General features: G+C 37.0%; 1 protein-coding gene across 1 annotated transcript in view; it reads right to left on the minus strand.

Moving 5' to 3' along the window:
* Positions 1–3,701: 3,701 nt before the first annotated feature.
* LOC140168675 (uncharacterized) overlaps positions 3,702–19,398 on the minus strand; it is a 28,630-nt gene continuing 12,933 nt past the window's right edge. Inside the window, exons 2-5 of the mRNA XM_072192088.1 lie at positions 14,793–14,888; positions 13,378–13,473; positions 7,644–7,794; positions 3,702–6,614 (exon numbers count right to left, since the gene is read on the minus strand). Of these exons, the coding sequence (XP_072048189.1) occupies positions 7,672–7,794; positions 13,378–13,473; positions 14,793–14,888 (315 nt within the window). The 3' untranslated portion in view covers positions 3,702–6,614; positions 7,644–7,671. The remainder of the gene's footprint in view (positions 6,615–7,643; positions 7,795–13,377; positions 13,474–14,792; positions 14,889–19,398) is intronic.

Genomic DNA, 19,398 nt, shown 5'->3' on the forward strand with positions numbered 1-19,398 from the left:
TCCCTTTTGGTCAATATCGAATTGGTTTGTGGCTGACTTAGCTTGGGGCCAAATGCATGAATTGGCATATGGCCAAGTCAACTGTGGACGAATTGATTTGGCCGAATCCACCTGCTTCCATGCTGACCAGGAAGTGCCGAAAAATTACGTACTTTTACAAGGCAAAAAGCAACTTTTCTAGGCATTGTTGACATGGTGCTTTCGCCCAAAAAGGTTTCCTACTATAAAGACCTAACTTTTGAGATGGTTTGTATGTTTGAAGGTGCAAAATTAACAATAAGCTTAAAATCATGGCCCGGTTTACCGCCGAGTTTTGCAAGTCTTGATAATATCGACATAAGTCTTGATAGTAATACGCTGTTTTACTTAGCCTATATCTGGTGGCAGCAGCATTTTCCTACAGTCACGTGATAATGGCGCCGGCGGATAATACACGGGGGGAACTGACGGTGTCCACATCTTTTTTTTTTCTTTCTTTCTTTTTCAGTTTTTGTATTTTATCAGTACTTGGAGCTGGTGGGGGAGAGAAAGCATTAAAATACATTCAGGAAAAAATACAACTCGAACCAAAGATGAAGGCTCCATTTTAAAATCAAAATTAAAAAAAAAAAAAAAAAACACAAAAAAAAACACCAGACAATGAGCAGGTTCAAAGACCCACAGAAGGAAGATGACAAAACAGAGTCCTGACCCTATCCGAATCCTATTTTGACCTTTACACAAATAAACCACCAGCCCCCTTCTTCATCACATAGGCCTACAATATTTTTATAAAAACATCCAGCATGTCCAGTGTTAATTAAACAAAAATCTTTTTGTATTGCGCTGGTATAGGAGTTGCAAGGGCCTGATACTTTGCTGATATCGAATGATGAAATTCGCCATCTTCCTCCTGTGAAAAAAAAATTGAAGAATAGAAGGCTGACATTGCGCCAAAACACGCACGCCTATGTAAGTGTATAATTAGGCCTATTTAATGATAAAATGAACTACCACTAAATGTTCTTGTCAGTGCTGCAGTGCAAAACTTCTCTTTAACATTACATTAAAATAATAGTTACATTGTAAATTGGAACTGACACCAATTTTTTTCAGGAATACTTGTTTGATATACATATAAAGTCAATTTGTCATGTAAATGACGTATCAAATACACATGTTGGACGTTTTCCACTTTACCCTTTCAAAGTACAATGACTGTCAAAAACGCGGACTCAAGATCTTCTTCGGATATGATTTTACCACATACCCTGAATGAAGCACTCACCACTGCACAAACGTTACATTGTTGTAATCAATGGGACCAAGATAAACATTTGACATGTTTGAAAGTGTAATCTCCCTGATTGGGGGGAGAGGGGCTTAGGGGGTAGATTGACCCCCCCCCCCCCGACAAAAAAATAAGAGAAAATCGGGAAGCTAAGAGAAAGGACAACAAGTCCGTTTTCCTCTAGGGACAGTTTGGAGATCTTTATGATATTTCAGATTCGAATTCAGCATCTCCAATTAACTACAAATTGCGCTGTTCCAGTTGAAATCCGCACTCCCCCTGTGGAATGATTTGCAAATATCTTCCTCAAGAGGAGTATGTTTTTTAATGTAATTGGAATCCTTTTGAAACCCATACTCCCCCTGTATTATGGCTTTACCAATATCTTCCACAACTGGAGTAATTATTTCAAATAGAAGTTACCCAATTGTGTATTATATTCAAAATTAATACTCCCTCTGTGACTTTAGCCAACTCTTCCACAGGGATAGTGTGGATTTTAAATGTAATAGCCCAATAGAGTGGTTGCCAAGTTTTATTCAAAGTCAAAATTCCGTACGAATGTTGATTTTTTTTTTTCAAAATTCACAAGCCTAAACCATGACAACGCTGAAGCACCAGTCATGTTAGGTAGGGTGGTGCCAGGTAATGAAGACCTTTGCAGGTTATCAGTAACGATTTAAATTTGATCCTTTTGCGTACTGGAAGCAAATGTAAATTTTTGAGAACACCCATATCAAAAAATGAGACCTTTCCGGATAACTTCCCGATAGTCACCGGGTAGACACCGGCAAATTTCACATGCAAATTAGATAGGTAGCGGGTGACTACCCGATACATTTTTGGGAAACCATAGTGGATACCTTTCGGGTAATAGGTACCGGATGACTACCCGATGACTTTTTTGGGAAACTAGCGGGTAACTACCCGGTGACTTTTTTGGGAACTAGCGGATAACTACCCGATAACTTTTCGGGGACCTAGCGGATAACTTTTGGTGACAATATACCTGGTGACCTCTTTGGAGACTTCCTGTTGACCTTTGGGGAATGCAGAAATACAAATTCATGAGTATGCACAAATTTATTAGACAGTAAGCTTATTATTTGAATTGTAGTTTTTGGAGAAATACAACTCTGTAGGCATGGCAGTTTAGCGTATAAAGTGCTATCTTGCAATAAGAAACTTGAAAGTGTACATAACAATGTAAATTGTAGTTATTGTACAAAAATTTATTTACAACAAATATAGCTTTAAAACAAAGCTTATATCAGTTAATTGACACAATAGCTGATGATTAGTAATTTAATTGACATTAATTTACTGTCAAAATCATGTATGATTTACTAGAAAAGATATACTAAAACATTCAAATGTGTTATACATGTATATTAGGTACATGTATAAAGACTGCATCAATATACAAATCATTTCATACAAATTTTCCTACCTGCATTATCATATGAAATCAATCATTCAATGCTTTTATAATTCCTACAGCATGTTCCAGATTAATTAGTAAACATCTTGTAATGTCCTACATGTACATGTAAATCCATACATTTTGTACCACAAATATCTTGAATATTCTGCACAAATATATTCCAACTGCCAACAGCTAGCTGCTCCATTTTGAATTCATTCAGTGACCTTTGACCATATACCCACCCACAATGCATTCTTAAGATGCTTTATGCTATTTTCAAGGTCAAATTAAAAGCGGATAACCACCGGGTAACTCCTGCAAAGAATCTATGTTTCTGGGAACCTTCTGGGTAACTCATTGGAAATATTTGAGTTTTTGGGAGACTTCCGGATGTCTACCCGAAAACTTTTGGATAACTTAATTAGGTATCCGAAAGGTATCCGCTAACGGGCACTTTCGGATAACTCTGGAAAAGGTACCCGAAAGGTTTCTGATGACCACCGAATGGTCATCGGGTGGTCACCGGGAAACTTTTCTTTTTGCTATGCCTTACTTTCAAGATTGGACAATGGAAACTGTTTATTACACAGAATATCAGAATAATCTTCTCAAAAAACTTCAAACTGGTTGGAAACTCTACTGCATGTACACACACTAAAACTCTCAAATTCGTTCATATTTCAATATCATAATTATCTTCATTTATTCAAAGATTTGCATTGGCTTCCAAAACACAAAAGGATGAAATACAAAACGTTATTGCTAACCTGCAAAAGTCTACATGATCTGGCACGAACCTATTTAACTTCTTCTCACATCATTATTATTATAGTCCGGGTCGTAATCTGAGATCTTCAGACAAACTACTTCTTTCTGTTCCACGAGTTACAGCATCAGTTGGTGACTATACACTTTCTCCTCTGCTGCACATTAGATTTGGAACTCGATCTTTACCTTCTGGTCCTCGCGTTACAACATTTAAAAAAAAAAGACTCAAGAATAATATTGGTTTATTGTATAATTGATACTGTTTATACTGTTTATTGATAATCATGTTCTTGTCTTAATTGTACATGTATGTGCATTACTAAAGTAAGTTATATCACAGTAAACACAACAATGTTTGGTATACGGGTTTTGGTTTTGGTCAAAACTTTTAATCTTTGAGTAACATTATAAATGTTGGGTATTATAAAGTTATAAGACGTTTTTAAAATGTTTTATATATATGAAAAAACCCTACAACAATATTCTAATGTCTTTTAAATGTTATTGTACATACTGCAGTCCGTTTTCCTATACACAATACACAGTGCTCTTACCATTGACGCGTAACCTCTACAAATAGTGTATGATAGAAGTAAGGGTAATTGCCTAGTTAACATCGCTGTGGGGAAAAATAACCGGCCAATATTAAAATTTGTAGCTAATTTAGATGTTTGGAAATATTCGCACTTTGGTGTTTTAGTGTATGTTATAGGTAATAGTACATTGCCTAGTTAACGTCGCTGTGTGAAAAATAACCGGCCAATATTAAAAGTACTCTTCTGAAATTCTAGAAAATATAGTTTTGTAACATGTCCTAAATTTTTAGCTAATTTAGGTGTTTGGAAATATTCACACTTTGGTGTTTTAGGAAGGATATGTAAACGACAGATAACACCAAAAAATATGAAGACATTATTTCCAAACCGTGTTACGGCCCACAGCCATTATGTTTCTCATTTTCAAGAATGTGGTTAACAATATGCACAGTATTGTCTCATTTCGTGAACAAAGGCCACACAGTAATTGTTACCTCGCGTTTGCTTTATAATCGTTCACCCAACTGAAACTATAATACCAGCTCATTGCTCATCACACAAGTAAAGCAGACACATGTGTGTGTGTGTGGATTTAACCAGAGAAGATCTGATGTAACATATTTGAGCTGTTTTCAATGAGTGTTATCTTGGTTTAATAGCTTTTAATGGGGTTTAAGTCCTGCAAAGGTCGTGGTGAATTCTACTGTAGACATGACTGCATCATGAAGATATGTTTAGACAGAGAAGATGAGAAAAGAGGTCGCTCGCTGTCCACATCAAATAAATAATGTGTACATCCGCCTATTGATGGAAACAATGATCTAATCCGATTGATCAATTAATACGATAGGTAGCTTCGTGAGTCAAGACTGTCTAGCCCTAAACGAAGCATGCCTGGCTATCAATTTGTTACGTCAGTTGACCGCGAACTATAATTTCTGCTTTGTTCGGCATGAGCGGCTGCTAAGTATATCCCTGTGAAAAAGACCCTCATTTTGGATCCAAATAGCATTTTTGGACACAAAATACGATTATATGGAGAAACTGACACGAGTTACAATTTACTGATTGCACTGATTTTAAGTTTCCGTAAACTGCGACAAATATTCATATGATCATCATTTAAATTTCTTTTCCTTTGACCTTATATTAACTTTACTGGAAAATAATGAATGCTTGACTTTCCATACCTTAACAAAAATGTTGAATTTGTCATGGTCACCCAGGTTATTTTTTTATTTTGTTTTTAAGGAAAATGGTATGATTTGACTGCCAGATTGGGAATTTAATGATGTACTTCCGTGTGTGGACTATTTTTTCCACCAAAGAGAACTACCAAATCAGTTGAGCGTGTGGCGTATGAACAGATACACGTGGAGGCTCACAAAGAAGTATACTGTATATCTGTATATATGTGACCGTCCACGGCGAATGAGCCGTAAATTCCTCCCCCGGTCAATTTTGTTTATTTCGTGTTTAAAAAGTAAACATCATAAACTTAAAAATGGTATATCATTTGACTTTAAACGATATCCAGAAGCGGGGTTATGGTTTGTTAAACTTTGCTCCTTCAACAAAATTATAGCTTTTTACGTTTTTACATGTGTCTTTTTTTCCACATTGTTGGCAATAAATATCAAACAGTCATAATTGGCGGTCATTTCAAATCATCCCCAAGTCAACGAGGTTTAAGAAAGTTCTCTCATTGTTAATTGTTGGTTATGCATACCTGTACAAAATACAATGCCTGGTAACCCGCCACTTTAGCAATATAAGCAAACAAAGACCAGAGCTATTAAAAGTTCTATAGCCATCTAAGGTAGAAGCTTATTATCCACTTCAACAATAGGATTATTGATTAGTTTTTGACTATCGAAATGAGACGGATGTCGGGCCAGCTTAAGTTACCGATGAATATGACCGTCGTACACATTTTACACCATAACTCAGAATACAATTTAGGGAATTTACGGCTCATTTGTGCTGCCGGGTCATATATAGTATTCGCTATACGATATACGCTCATTCGATCAGACTGAGTTCACATAGTATACTCATATATGTGAACTCAGCCTGATCGAATGAGCGTACAACAAATGTTTGTTTTGCAAACTATTTTATCAACACTTTAATAACTAACATTATGTTAGAATTATTTGCAGCAAGTTTTCACAAATGTTTTGAATGTTGTTACTAAAACCATGAACACGTTTCATACCCTTTATAATACCCTTTATATGATTTGACATTTTTACGTTTTGTGTTTGCTGGGAAATACTTTTTTATATCGTATTCTATTATCTTTTTAATGTTTTACAGCGCCTTGGATTTATTTTTAGATAAGTGGCGCTTGGCAAATGCTTATTTCTATTTCTATTTCTATTCTATATGATTTAAGAGGTGTACATTTATCCCCTATCACCGTTATCAACCAAAATTAAAATCTTGAGCATGCAAATCTTGTTGAACCACTGTTAAAATCGGGTCCCCTAGAACGTAACCGATGCATGCAGTGAAGTTAACCCTGCGATACATAAGTTAGTCCATCACTGCCGCAGACTAAGTAAATGTTGCATCACAGTTGCCTAACAATCCCATTTCCAGCAAGTTGGAGCTGTAGGGAATATGAAAATGTTATAATCTTAATTTTATTACGTCAAGGAACTTGAATGAAATATTTGATGCGATCAAGAAAAATATGAAAGTATGACCAGGTCAGTTTTAGGATGCTTTACATTTTACTTTTTGTCGTATTCAAAGCTCCGCATTAGTGAAAACCCCATGTCAATACGACCTTGGTTACAAAGTTACAACGATTTGAACACCGGTATATTTAAAAGAAAGAAACAGAGAAAATCAAGTTTAAAGTTAGAATTGAGTCATTGTAGCTAAAATACATTTGGTTCAAGATATGGCTACGAAATTTGGCATAACAAAAGTTGGATTGGGTAAAAAAAAGTCACTTTATTAACATCTTCTCTTCGGAATTTCGTCACAAAGGTTTTTCATGTGAAAGAAGAATGTTTTTCCTTCCATTTTTGAACACAATTTTGATTTTCCACCCCTTCACACATTATTTGGCCCATATCTCAAAACTAAGATTGCCGAATTCCGACTAATTTTACTTGATCGCATCACATATGAGAAGGGCAAGTGGAATAACGCCATGATTCAACAATGTGTATTTTAGGTCTAGATAATAGGTTCGAACCCTGGCGGTGCCTAGTTTGCTCTCGTGGAAAATTGAGTTAGCTTGAAATTCCCCTGGACAAGGAACTTACTGCTAATTGTCTCGTTGTAATCCGTACGAAACTCGGGGAGCTGATCCTGGTTGCGAAGGTTATTTGTGGAATGTCTAGGGTGTGTGCTCTTGAAGCTACAAAGTCCCTGAGTTGTTGTTAAATGGTTTATGGAATGATGTGGGGCCGTAGTGATCAGCGACAACCTGTAAAGTGTGCTGAGGCTTGTGGATCAACGTCTAGGCGTTGTGCCTGTGCTGCGCTTTTTTTATTCCAAATTTACGCGCTATTTCAGTTTCTGGCTTTTTGAGTGGTACTGTTATGGGACTGGGCATTTTTGGGCAATGGGAAAAAAATAATTTACTGGGAGGGCAAATTAATTTACTGGGTGACCAAATGCCCACCAAGTTTCCGGATAACTTCCTGCCGTTACTACCATGGTTGCCCTCTTTCTTCGTCAAGTTCTTCAGCCGATCTGCTCCTTTCAATTATTTCTTCTGTACGCTTGTTGACTTGTTCGTCGTTTGAATTGAACTTAAGGAGATCCGGTAATTCCTTATAATAAAACAAATCATAATGATAATTATATTAAAACCAATAGCATTCCCCTATAGAATAGGCTTAGTATTATTTCAACCAGGGCAAGTTTCTCCCAGCATGCTTTTGAGATAATTTCGAGAGCATTAAGTCTATTATATGGCACGCCACACATATTTCACGTCTCTGTTACCTTCTAAATACGTCTAAGATGCAATCTTAGACGTCTAAGAAATTCGCGGTATACTTAAATCAACTAATCACAGGGCCAGCAGTCCCAAACAGCCAATCATCTTATTGACCAAAGAAATCTTGATCTGATTGTGTGACTAGTGACCGCAATTTTTCAAGTGTCAACCGCCTAAAGAGCGTCCGGCGGTACGTTTTAACCGAATTTGAGACATGGTCCATCACTATTCATGATAAATGGTCAATCTTAGACGTGTAAGAAATCTTACGCGTGTAAAATCTTAGACGCGTAAGATTTCACACGCGAAGATTTCTTACACGTCTAAGATTAATGATTGTAGCGATGGACGGTATCACCAATGCGATAGCTCGCAAAAACACCTTGAAGACTATGACAGCTCGTACTCCAGATTCCATGCGCAGTGATCGATCATATAAAGTTAGGCGGGATAATTAGTTCACTTCAGTTATAAGTTACGAAGAAAAGCACACGGAAAAAACATAATCTTATTCACTATTATTAACCGCCATTATTTTGGCAAATAATAATGGGGTTGGATTCAGTCCCTTCATTTAGAGGCGCTAAAAGTATATGAATTAATAAGACAAAGAAGTATGCCATAGATAAAGTTTAAAGTGATTCATAGATTAGATTTTGCTATTTTTGACATCTATGGACATCTATGTACCAAGCCGCATCCATAATTGACACAGCAAAATGACAATATAAAGTATGCTTACACATTTATAATATACATGTTTTGTACATTAAAAGCATAATGTACATTCTACATTCAGATTAGGAATGATGTGGATGTTTTTTTTTAAGATATTGGTGTTTTTGACATTTATTTTACAAGCCACATCCACTGAAGCGTATTTTATACCTCTCTGTTTTTCAATTATATGGCTAATAAGATTGCCAAATCTACAATAAGTATAGGTAACATTAACAGAAAATGTAAGTGTTCTCACAACTTTCATATTTGTAATATTGAGAGAATGGGGGTGGGTGGAGGGGCTACAGAACGTCCAGCCAAACCAATGAAGGTCCAAATCAAAATGTTATCTCTCTATCCCGTATAGGACCATGGTGTACCCGTAGGTCTATATAAAGTCAAAAAATTGGTTCACTACAAAGCAGTGAGATTCTGTTTTTCTGTTCTTTCCGTGTTCATCATGTTCATGCAGAAGTTTAAATTGTTAATTTTATAGAGAATAAAAGCAATCAGTAATTGTCATCATGGTTAGGTATTGGTTTTGAAATCACTGGTTTGTGAAAGGCATATGCACGTATTCCGGGCATGGTGTAATTAAGCGTACATGCACGTTAACATCGGAAGCGGAGATAACACATAATTACTATGAAAATTGGCTCCAATTTATACTATGATCAGCTCGTAATAGGCGAGAATTATTCGGTTTATGTTATTGCGCGAGTCATAAAAGTCGCAAATTATACCTGTGTAAAATAACAAAAGCGCGAGTCAGTAGCGCAATATGCAAAACGCGTAGGTTCTTCACCCAGCTATATGTGACCCGTTCCGACAAAACCAGGAACAAGTCGCATTTTTTACATTTCATAATTTGAATAGTAATGTAAAGTACAGGACAACAAGGTTCAAAATGATACCAAAATTATATACATAGCAACAATACTTTTCAAGATATGGATAACTTTGTAAATGATACCTTGATATTTTTGCCAAATTGCTAGTCTGAATAATATACTAATTACACAGGATTGAATAGGGATTATCATAGTTCAACTGTTAATATGGATTAAATAAACCTCCTTTTAATAAGTACTTTCAAGGATTTGAAAGTCCACTCAGGCCCAAGGTCAACTAGAGCAACTGTGCTTCAAGAAGCACGAATATCAGATGGCAACTTTGTATGATATTGTTGATGATATTTAATGTGGACAAGTGCTAGAAATGGAAGAATGTTTTTTTTTTCATGCTCCCTTTGTAACAAGAATGATTTGCACCAAGTTAAAGCCCGTTCGGGTCCATTTCAACATTTGACTTTTGACCTTGGGTAACCTCCGGTTGACCTTTTCAAGTGGACCTCATATTAAGGGCATATTACACTAAATCACTGCGCGAAAGGTGCAATGGTGATGAGTTCCGGTTAAACGTATATGGCTACTGGAGACAACGTGGTGTCCTTAGGGACCATGTTCTTCGTGAGGTTGACATGTTCTGATTTAAATGAAAGATGCTAGCCTATTAATGACTAAAATAGATATGAAATTATACAAGTCGATTTCACAAGAAAAGTAGGCCCTGTCCGAATTACTGCTAACGGAACAAGTTTTAATGCTAGTTTTGGTGTTGAAATAGCGGCGTCGCTTTTCAACATTTTTAATAAAAACTGATTCTATAAAGTTCCCCAAAATTGAAGCTTAAATAAAATTTCAGTCCTTAATTAATACAGGAATGACGTAAAAAAGTGACAAATATTGTCACGCCTGGTAGAAAACGCCGTTTGAAAAAAGTTGATTTTACGTGTTTTTCAATGGAGAAGTTATTTGGTGGTTTACGCCCTTGAAAGCATGTTAAAAATGGTGGAATGAGCTATAAAATTCGGAATTTAAAGTTATTAAAGAAAGTTTTCCCCTCAAACTGATTTATTTTGAAATGAGAATATTCTATTTTATAATCCCGAAGCTTTCAAACAAGATTTTAGAGTATAAATTTCTGGAAAATTCGTTGGAAACAGGGTTTGGTACCAAAGCTGGCAATGGCGGCCATGTTTGTTCAGATATACCACTTTGAGCTTAAAATCGAATAACCATTCAACTTTTAAAATTTTTGTTTAAGAAAATGGTACAATAATTGAAAAACGTATAACATGAAATGCGTTTATAAGATACTCTCGGAAACATTTATCCCATCAAAGGTATCCAAGTACCTCCAACTGCCTTATCAATAGCGTTTTAAGGTGACGTTTCTATTTTCCTCTCAATTTTAACGAAATTTGGTCGGTATATGGCGTTACTAGTTACAATGCGGCCGTTTTCAATTATCTAGAGGGAAATTGATTAACCAAGTTTGTGACGAGTTTCTTTGATTGAAGATATTGTAATATTATCAGACATTGGGAGAAAATATGCGCGCAAGGGGGGTGTCGTGTCTTTATACCCCTACCCTAACGTTTCCGACCTAGGCATATACTCGTGCAATGAGATGATGCTTGTCATGGGGGGGGGGTCAGAAACCTTTGTGCATTTTGCTTATGTAATGTGCAACTTAAGTTATTTGACTCACTGTTGTTAAAATTTTAACTATTATGATGTCATAATTGTATTTAAAGATCGATCAAACCTGCTATAAACTCTGTTTATATCCATAATGGTCAAAAGTACCCAAAAATGGCGGTTTTTTTAATGTATCAAAAATTGTTTAGAGAACCATTATAGCAGATTGGTGTAATGTATGAATTAAAGAAATGACACTTTTTCTTAGAATAGTTTATTGTTTCCAAAAATAGAGAAAAGTTAAAAAACATTCAAACCTCTTGTGCGGTTCAAGGGCGTATTACACTAAATCACTGCGCGAAAGGTGCAATGGTGATGAGTTCCGGTTAAACGTATATGGCTACTGGAGACAACGTGGTGTCCTTAGGGACCATGTTCTTCGTGAGGTTGACATGTTCTGATTTAAATGAAAGATGCTAGCCTATTAATGACTAAAATAGATATGAAATTATACAAATCGATTTCACAAGAAAAGTAGGCCCTGTCCGAATTACTGCTAACGGAACAAGTTTTAATGCTAGTTTTGGTGTTGAAATAGCGGCGTCGCTTTTCAACATTTTTTAATAAAAACTGATTCTATAAAGTTCCCCAAAATTGAAGCTTAAATAAAATTTCAGTCCTTAATTAATACAGGATGACGTAAAAAGTGACAAATATTGTCACGCCTGGTAGAAAACGCCGTTTGAAAAAGTTGATTTTACGTGCTTTTCAATGGAGAAGTTATTTGGTGGTTTACGCCCTTAAGGGTTCTTTGCACCAAGTTTAAGTCCATTTTAACATTTGACCTTTGACCTCGGGTGACCTGACGTTGGTCTTTTCATGTTCCTATCATCAATAATCTTTGCACCAAGTTTAAGCCTAATAAGGCAAATTGTAGCATGTGACCTCATTTGACCTTTGACCTCAGGTAACCTCACATTGACCTTTTCATGTTCCACTCATATCAAGGATGATTTGCACCAATTTTAAGCCAAATCGGGCTAATTTTAGCATGTCGTCGGCTGTATTCCATAGTGGCGTATAGTGATTTTTGGTCATTTTTTTGAAAATTGGCACATATGTCTTTAATGATGTTCTCTTTCATTTTTCTAAGTCTCATCAGTCATAATTAGCTAATTAATTAGTAATTGATTAATTAAATGTGGCGTATAGTTACAAAGTGACATTTTTCGTATTCCATAGTGGCGTATCGACCATACGCCACTTTTTATACACATTTTATAATTATGAAATATCGGCAAAAATGAAAAACATCGTATGTCATAGTGGCGTACGCGTATCGGACCTATACGCCACTATGGAATACGATGTTTTTCATTTTCGCCGATATTTCATAATTATAAAATGTGTATAAAAAGTGGCATATGGTCGATACGCCACTATGGAATACGAAAAAGGTTAGGGTATTGCGTTTTGTTCGTTTTCCATAGTGACGTATAGTTTTATTGTCAGTTTGCCAGCAAAAGTATGTATTTATTTCTTTTGAAAAATATATAACAATAAAATCTATTTAGTTTACTACAGAAATTTCACATCATTTACAAAATATAATGAATGTCTGATTTACACAACTCGATTTTAAATTGGCATTTCTTCAAACCCGATTTTCTCGAAAAGTTGTTTATTCGCGGCGCCCCACTATACGCCACTATGGAATACGGACGACGATGTGACCTTATTTTACCTTTGACCTCTGGTTGACCCTCAAGTTATGGTACACTTTATATTAAGCTTGTGCCAATAGTTCTTCTGACCAAGTTTGGTGGTCATATCATGTAATTTAAAGGAGTAGCAACATTTTTAAGATTTTCACTAAATTACCCCTATCTCCGCTTTATGACATTTGACCCCTATCTGTGAACAACTTATATCAGCTTGGGTCAGCGGTTCTTATGGCCACATTTGGTCAAAATTGGGTCAATCGCCTGGCAATAGTAGCATTTTAAAGATTTTAACATCATGACCTCTAATGACCCCTACATGACCTTACACCCCTAACTGTTAACAACTTGGGTTGAGCTTGAGCTTGGGTCACTGCTTCTTGTGGCCAAGTTTGGTCGAGATCGGCGCAAGTGTCTGGCACTAGTAGCATTTTGAAAGATGGTTTGACGAAAGAAATGGAAGAAGAATCAGAAGATTCGACTGCATACCAATTCTGTGTAGTGACCCTTGGCCCAGTTGTTTCCAGCACCACTTTGTCCAAACACAAACTTGTCAGGTCTGAAGATCTGTCCAAATGGTCCTAACTGAAATTACAGATAAAGTCATAAAGTTCAGTAATAATACATGATTTTCTAGTTTGAGTACTCTTTCCAAAGATTAAATAGATGCATGCTTATTAGTGTGACATGTCTTACATCTATGTCGCAAACTGTTCGAAAGTGGAAAACAGGCTGACATTTTATTTACTTGTTGTTTCGACATTAAGTTTGTTTAAAGTGCTATGAATAAGGGTTCACAAGAACAATGCTTTACGCACATTGAGACAGGGGAATAGCGTCTAAAACTATTCGATAAGCATGTGGTGAGCACCCAGTGGAAAATCCCGGTGCAAAGTGGACAGATCCTTACATGTTTAGAAGCTTTTAGATCGCATATTAATAGAGGGGCTCAGGCTGCTCATGCAGAATTAGCCGTGCGCGTGGAAGAAAGAGATATGTGCCACCCATTGGCGTCAATGGGGGTGGCAGTGGGGGGACATGGGGGGACCTTTGGGCAAAATGACCCCAGTTTTATTCTTTTCAGCCACTTTTTGAAAATTCAGATCGATTGCCCTCCTCCCCCTCCCCATTACAAGCCAGACTGGCGCTTTAGGTGCCACCAAGAACGGTGATAACCATATCACCGATCTTGATGCCTGGATGCCCGAGCTGGATGCAAATATTTACTTGAGCTACTGTGGCTCACGAGCCACGAATATCAGGTGGTGACTTCTGATTGACCTCATGACCTCATTTGACCTTTGACCTATGGGAAACTCGGGTTGACTACTCATGGTCTCTCAAACCAAGGATAATTTGCATCACATTTAAGTCGATCTATGAATCATTTAACCTTATTTGACCTATCCTGACCTGTGACCTTGGATGACTTTTACGGTTCCATAGATCTTTGCAGTTTTATACTCTTGAAGTGTCAGGAATTGTTTTCCTTGAGTTACAGGCCAATCGGAGCAACTTTTTGCAACTAAATTTGACCTGACCTTTGACCTCCGATCACCTTTGCAGTTTCATACTCCCCCAATTGTAAGGAATAATTTTCCCCACGTTACAGCCTGATCGGACCAACTTTAAATTGGACCTGACCTTTGACCTCAGATGACCTTTGCAGTTTTATACTCCAAAAGTGTTAGGGATTGTTTCCCTGAGTTACAGGTCGATTGAAGCAACTTTAAATTTGACCTGACCTTTGACCTCAGATGAACTTGGGTTGAGCTTGAGCTTGGGTCACTGCTTCTTGTGGCCAAGTTTGGTCGAGATCGGCGCAAGTGTCTGGCACTAGTAGCATTTTGAAAGATGGTTTGACGAAAGAAATGGAAGAAGAATCAGAAGATTCGACTGCATACCAATTCTGTGTAGTGACCCTTGGCCCAGTTGTTTCCAGCACCACTTTGTCCAAACACAAACTTGTCAGGTCTGAAGATCTGTCCAAATGGTCCTAACTGAAATTACAGATAAAGTCATAAAGTTCAGTAATAATACATGATTTTCTAGTTTGAGTACTCTTTCCAAAGATTAAATAGATGCATGCTTATGAGTGTGACATGTCTTACATCTATGTCGCAAACTGTTCGAAAGTGGAAAACAGGCTGACATTTTATTTACTTGTTGTTTCGACACTAAGTTTGTTTAAAGTGCTATGAATAAGGGTTCACAAGAACAATGCTTTACGCACATTGAGACAGGGGAATAGCGTCTAAAACTATTCGATAAGCATGTGGTGAGCACCCAGTGGAAAATCCAGGTGCAAAGTGGACAGATCCTTACATGTTTAGAAGCTTTTAGATCGCATATTAATAGAGGGGCTCAGGCTGCTCATGCAGAATTAGCCGTGCGCGTGGAAGAAAGAGATATGTGCCACCCATTGGCGTCAATGGGGGTGGCAGTGGGGGGACATGGGGGACCTTTGGGCAAAATGACCCCAGTTTTATTCTTTTCAGCCACTTTTTGAAAATTCAGATCGATTGCCCTCCTCCCCCTCCCCATTACAAGCCAGACTGGCGCTTTAGGTGCCACCAAGAACGGTGATAACCATATCACCGATCTTGATGCCTGGATGCTTGAGCTGGATGCAAATATTTACTTGAGCTACTGTGGCTCACGAGCCACGAATATCAGGTGGTGACTTCTGATTGACCTCATGACCTCATTTGACCTTTGACCTATGGGAAACTCGGGTTGACTACTCATGGTCTCTCAAACCAAGGATAATTTGCATCACATTTAAGTCCATCTATGAATCATTTAACCTTATTTGACCTATCCTGACCTGTGACCTTGGATGACTTTTACGGTTCCATAGATCTTTGCAGTTTTATACTCTTGAAGTGTCAGGAATTGTTTTCCTTGAGTTACAGGCCAATCGGAGCAACTTTTTGCAACTAAATTTGACCTGACCTTTGACCTCCGATCACCTTTGCAGTTTCATACTCCCCAATTGTAAGGAATAATTTTCCCCACGTTACAGCCTGATCGGACCAACTTTAAATTGGACCTGACCTTTGACCTCAGATGACCTTTGCAGTTTTATACTCCAAAAGTGTTAGGGATTGTTTCCCTGAGTTACAGGTCGATTGAAGCAACTTTAAATTTGACCTGACCTTTGACCTCAGATGACCTTTGCGGTTTTATACTCCAAACGTATTAGGGATTAATTTCCCTGAGTTATATGCCGATTGAAGCAAATTTAAATTTGACCAGACCTTTGACCTCAGATGACCTTTGTCATTTTATATGTGGTTTCATATTTTTTTCATGATTCTCATATTACGAGTTATTCCCCCCCCCCCCCAACAAAAGTGGTATGTTTTAAAACTGCACTGTTAGCTATCTTCTGTGGTTAAGATTCTGCTTAAAATAATACTTGGGTATTTCACAATCATTATTTACCTTTCAACTTCTTGGAAAATTCAAGCTGTGGCTTGCCTACTATAATAGGTCACCGTATCTAATGATAGATCTGTTCTATCAAATTTGTTCAAAGTTGTTCAAAGCCAAATCAGGCTAATTTCAACATGTGACCTCATTTGACCTTCGACCTTGGGCTGACCCTTAAGCTATGGTACAATATATATATAAAGCTTGGGTTCTTCTGACAAAGTTTGGTGGTCATAGCACGCAATTTAAAGGATTAGCTCTTAAAAAATATAGTAGGCCAGGTGTTTGTTTAAGAAAACCTGACTGATATGGACTCAGGTGCAACTTTTAAAACGGCCTCTTTTTTTACACAATTAACCATTACGACTTGTGACGCTATAAATTGGTTCACATGTGTAAAACCAATAGGGCTATAGGCCTACATATCTTTATACATTTTCACATTTCGTAAAATATTTGTTGACTTGTTTTAAGAAAGTATTAGGGAGTACTTAAAAGTTGTGGACCGTCAAATATGTGCGAATTGTCCTGTTTCAGTTTTTTGTATGACATTAAGATGTCCATGATACCTTTCTCTTTGAAGCGTTTGCCTTAATATGACCAGGCCTAGGAATTGTATGGTGTCTTCGGAAGCTTTATAGGTAAACTTCAAAGTGTCGTTGAAAATGATATATATTTTAATCCAATCCAATTACAAAGTTGCAACAATTTGAACACCGGTACATCAAAAATTTGGCATAACAAAATAGCTTTGCTCCAACGCCAACCTATTTTCCATCCAATTGAAAGAAAAAATGAAAAACCATGCCATATACCCTCTGATACTATTAGTAAAGATCAGCTGGCGGCTCAGTGAGTGGACTTTCGCGGTTGGTGGGTTTTGTAGACCAATATCTTAGGTAGACAGTGATCTTTACTGATATAGTGGTCCTACTTACTTGTTGGTGACTTATGTAGCTTGCCTATAGTGAAGCTTGCCTTCGGCAAGCTCTGTACATGTACATGTATTGCTGGGAGTTGTACTAATTGTTTACAGAATGGTCTAAACCAGGCAGGGATTGGCCTATATACATTTTCTTTACTAATACTAGTCACTTGCTTGGGTTTATTTTACTTGGGGATCACTGGATCTTCCAAGGTACTGCGAGGGCTCTGATCAAGAGCTATAACAAAACGCTAAATCTGAGCTTCTTTTGAAATAATTTCACAGTTTTTGACAATTATCGAAGTTGGATGGGGTTTTAACATTTTCCCTTTTTTCGGAATTTTATCAAAAACGTTTTTCATATGACAGAAGAATATTTTTCTATTTTTGCACAAAAAATGTCAATTTTGATTTTTTTCTACCCCTACACACATTATTTGACCCATATCTCAAAACCAGGATTGCTGAGTTCCGACTAATTTTGCTTGATCGCATCAGTCACCTACCTGGACAACCGATTCTTTAGAAATGCTTAGTCGCGCTAAAAGTCGATCGATACATGTTAAAATCAGCACAATTCAGAGATACACCTTTTGCTATGAAATTAATTTTCTCGGTCAAATATAAAGCAATATTTTTTTTCTTCAGTAATGTCAGTTAAAAACTTGGTGCTTGGATATACATTTTTTTTTAAAATCCTGGTGTTAAAATTAAGCATCAAATTGTATCTTTTAGTGTGATATTTTTGATTTTTATAGGCCTTGAGTTCGCCTGCGAGCTTTTTACGGAATTGATTTTTAGCGTCTCAAACTAATATAGTTTGCTAAAGAAAGATATTTCCCACCTCTGTAAAGCACATCGTGTGGGTCTATATATTATAGTTTTGTCAGAATTTCCGTTTTTATTTTACCCTTTTCCCTTCAGGCACTGAAAATGTCAAACTCGGTGCTTTTATCTCGTGCGCAACCAGCAGAAATAGTCGATATTTTCATTGTTGTCATCCAGGGCAATTTTCCATTGAAAAGCAAAGATCATGAAGATTGCCCGACTAGCGATTTGGTAGCCCAAATCCCCAATTGGTAAATGAGGTGAATTTTAAAATTTGCTCCCGTGATAGCCTGCAATTTCAATTTATATGCATTCCATGATTATGAAAACCATTTTGTCTGTCTGTGTGTTTGTTTACCTAGGTTAGTCCGTATTAAGAGACGCACGCTTGAGGTTCATGAAAATCCACGGTCCAAACCTAGAAAAATTAGCGTGTTATTATAGGGGATTTTAATCTTCTGTCCCTCCTATCTCCATGTGACTTTTGTATGACCTACCCCCCCCATCGCGGTTTGCCATTTTCATTACACCCTTCAGACTTGTGTTCGGGTTTCTGTAGAGATTCATCAGTGTTCGGGTTTGTTTTTAATTTGACATGTAGGCCTATATATAGGCCTAACCATATTTGTCATAATTAAGCGCTATACCTAAATGTATAGCTATGCTATATATTATTATGTAATATCATGTACATGTAGGCCTATAGGGTGGGGTGGGTGCAGAGGTGTGTAAGGTGGGTAGTGGGGGTGTATGTAGGGAAACTTTGGTGTGGTAATCAACACACTTTAACCATGACTTTCAATGCAAGGCTTATTGTTGCCACAAATGTTTTTTTTCCTTACGGTTATTTAATAAGTTTTTATAAACTTCCATGTTTAACCTGGTATTGTTTTGGCTGCTTCATTAGGGCCTATGACTTTCGGTGGGTTTCCAAAAGCAGTTTCAAACAAACACAAACAAAAGGCACCATACCCAGTCACCTTCATGACAATTGAAACACTACATCAAGTATTAACATCCACGTTATTCTGTTTTTAGGCAAGCAATTTTAAACAATTGCTTGAACAGGTTTTTGTTTAAAAACAAAAACCTGTTTAAGTTAACAATGAAAATGAATGGTTCTTATAAGGCACAATCTCTGATGAGGAACTCAAAGCGCGTAAAGTACGAAATTTACAAACAAACATAAAAAAAATCAATTTATAAAGATGTTTAAAAACAAAAACCTGTTTCAGTTAACAATGATAATGAACGGTTCTTATAAGCCACAATCTCTGATGGTTCTTATAAGGACAATCTATTTCTGGCGTTTAAATAACGAA

This window comes from Amphiura filiformis, chromosome 13 (assembly GCF_039555335.1).
Source record: "Amphiura filiformis chromosome 13, Afil_fr2py, whole genome shotgun sequence".
NCBI classification, from domain to species: domain Eukaryota; kingdom Metazoa; phylum Echinodermata; class Ophiuroidea; order Amphilepidida; family Amphiuridae; genus Amphiura; species Amphiura filiformis.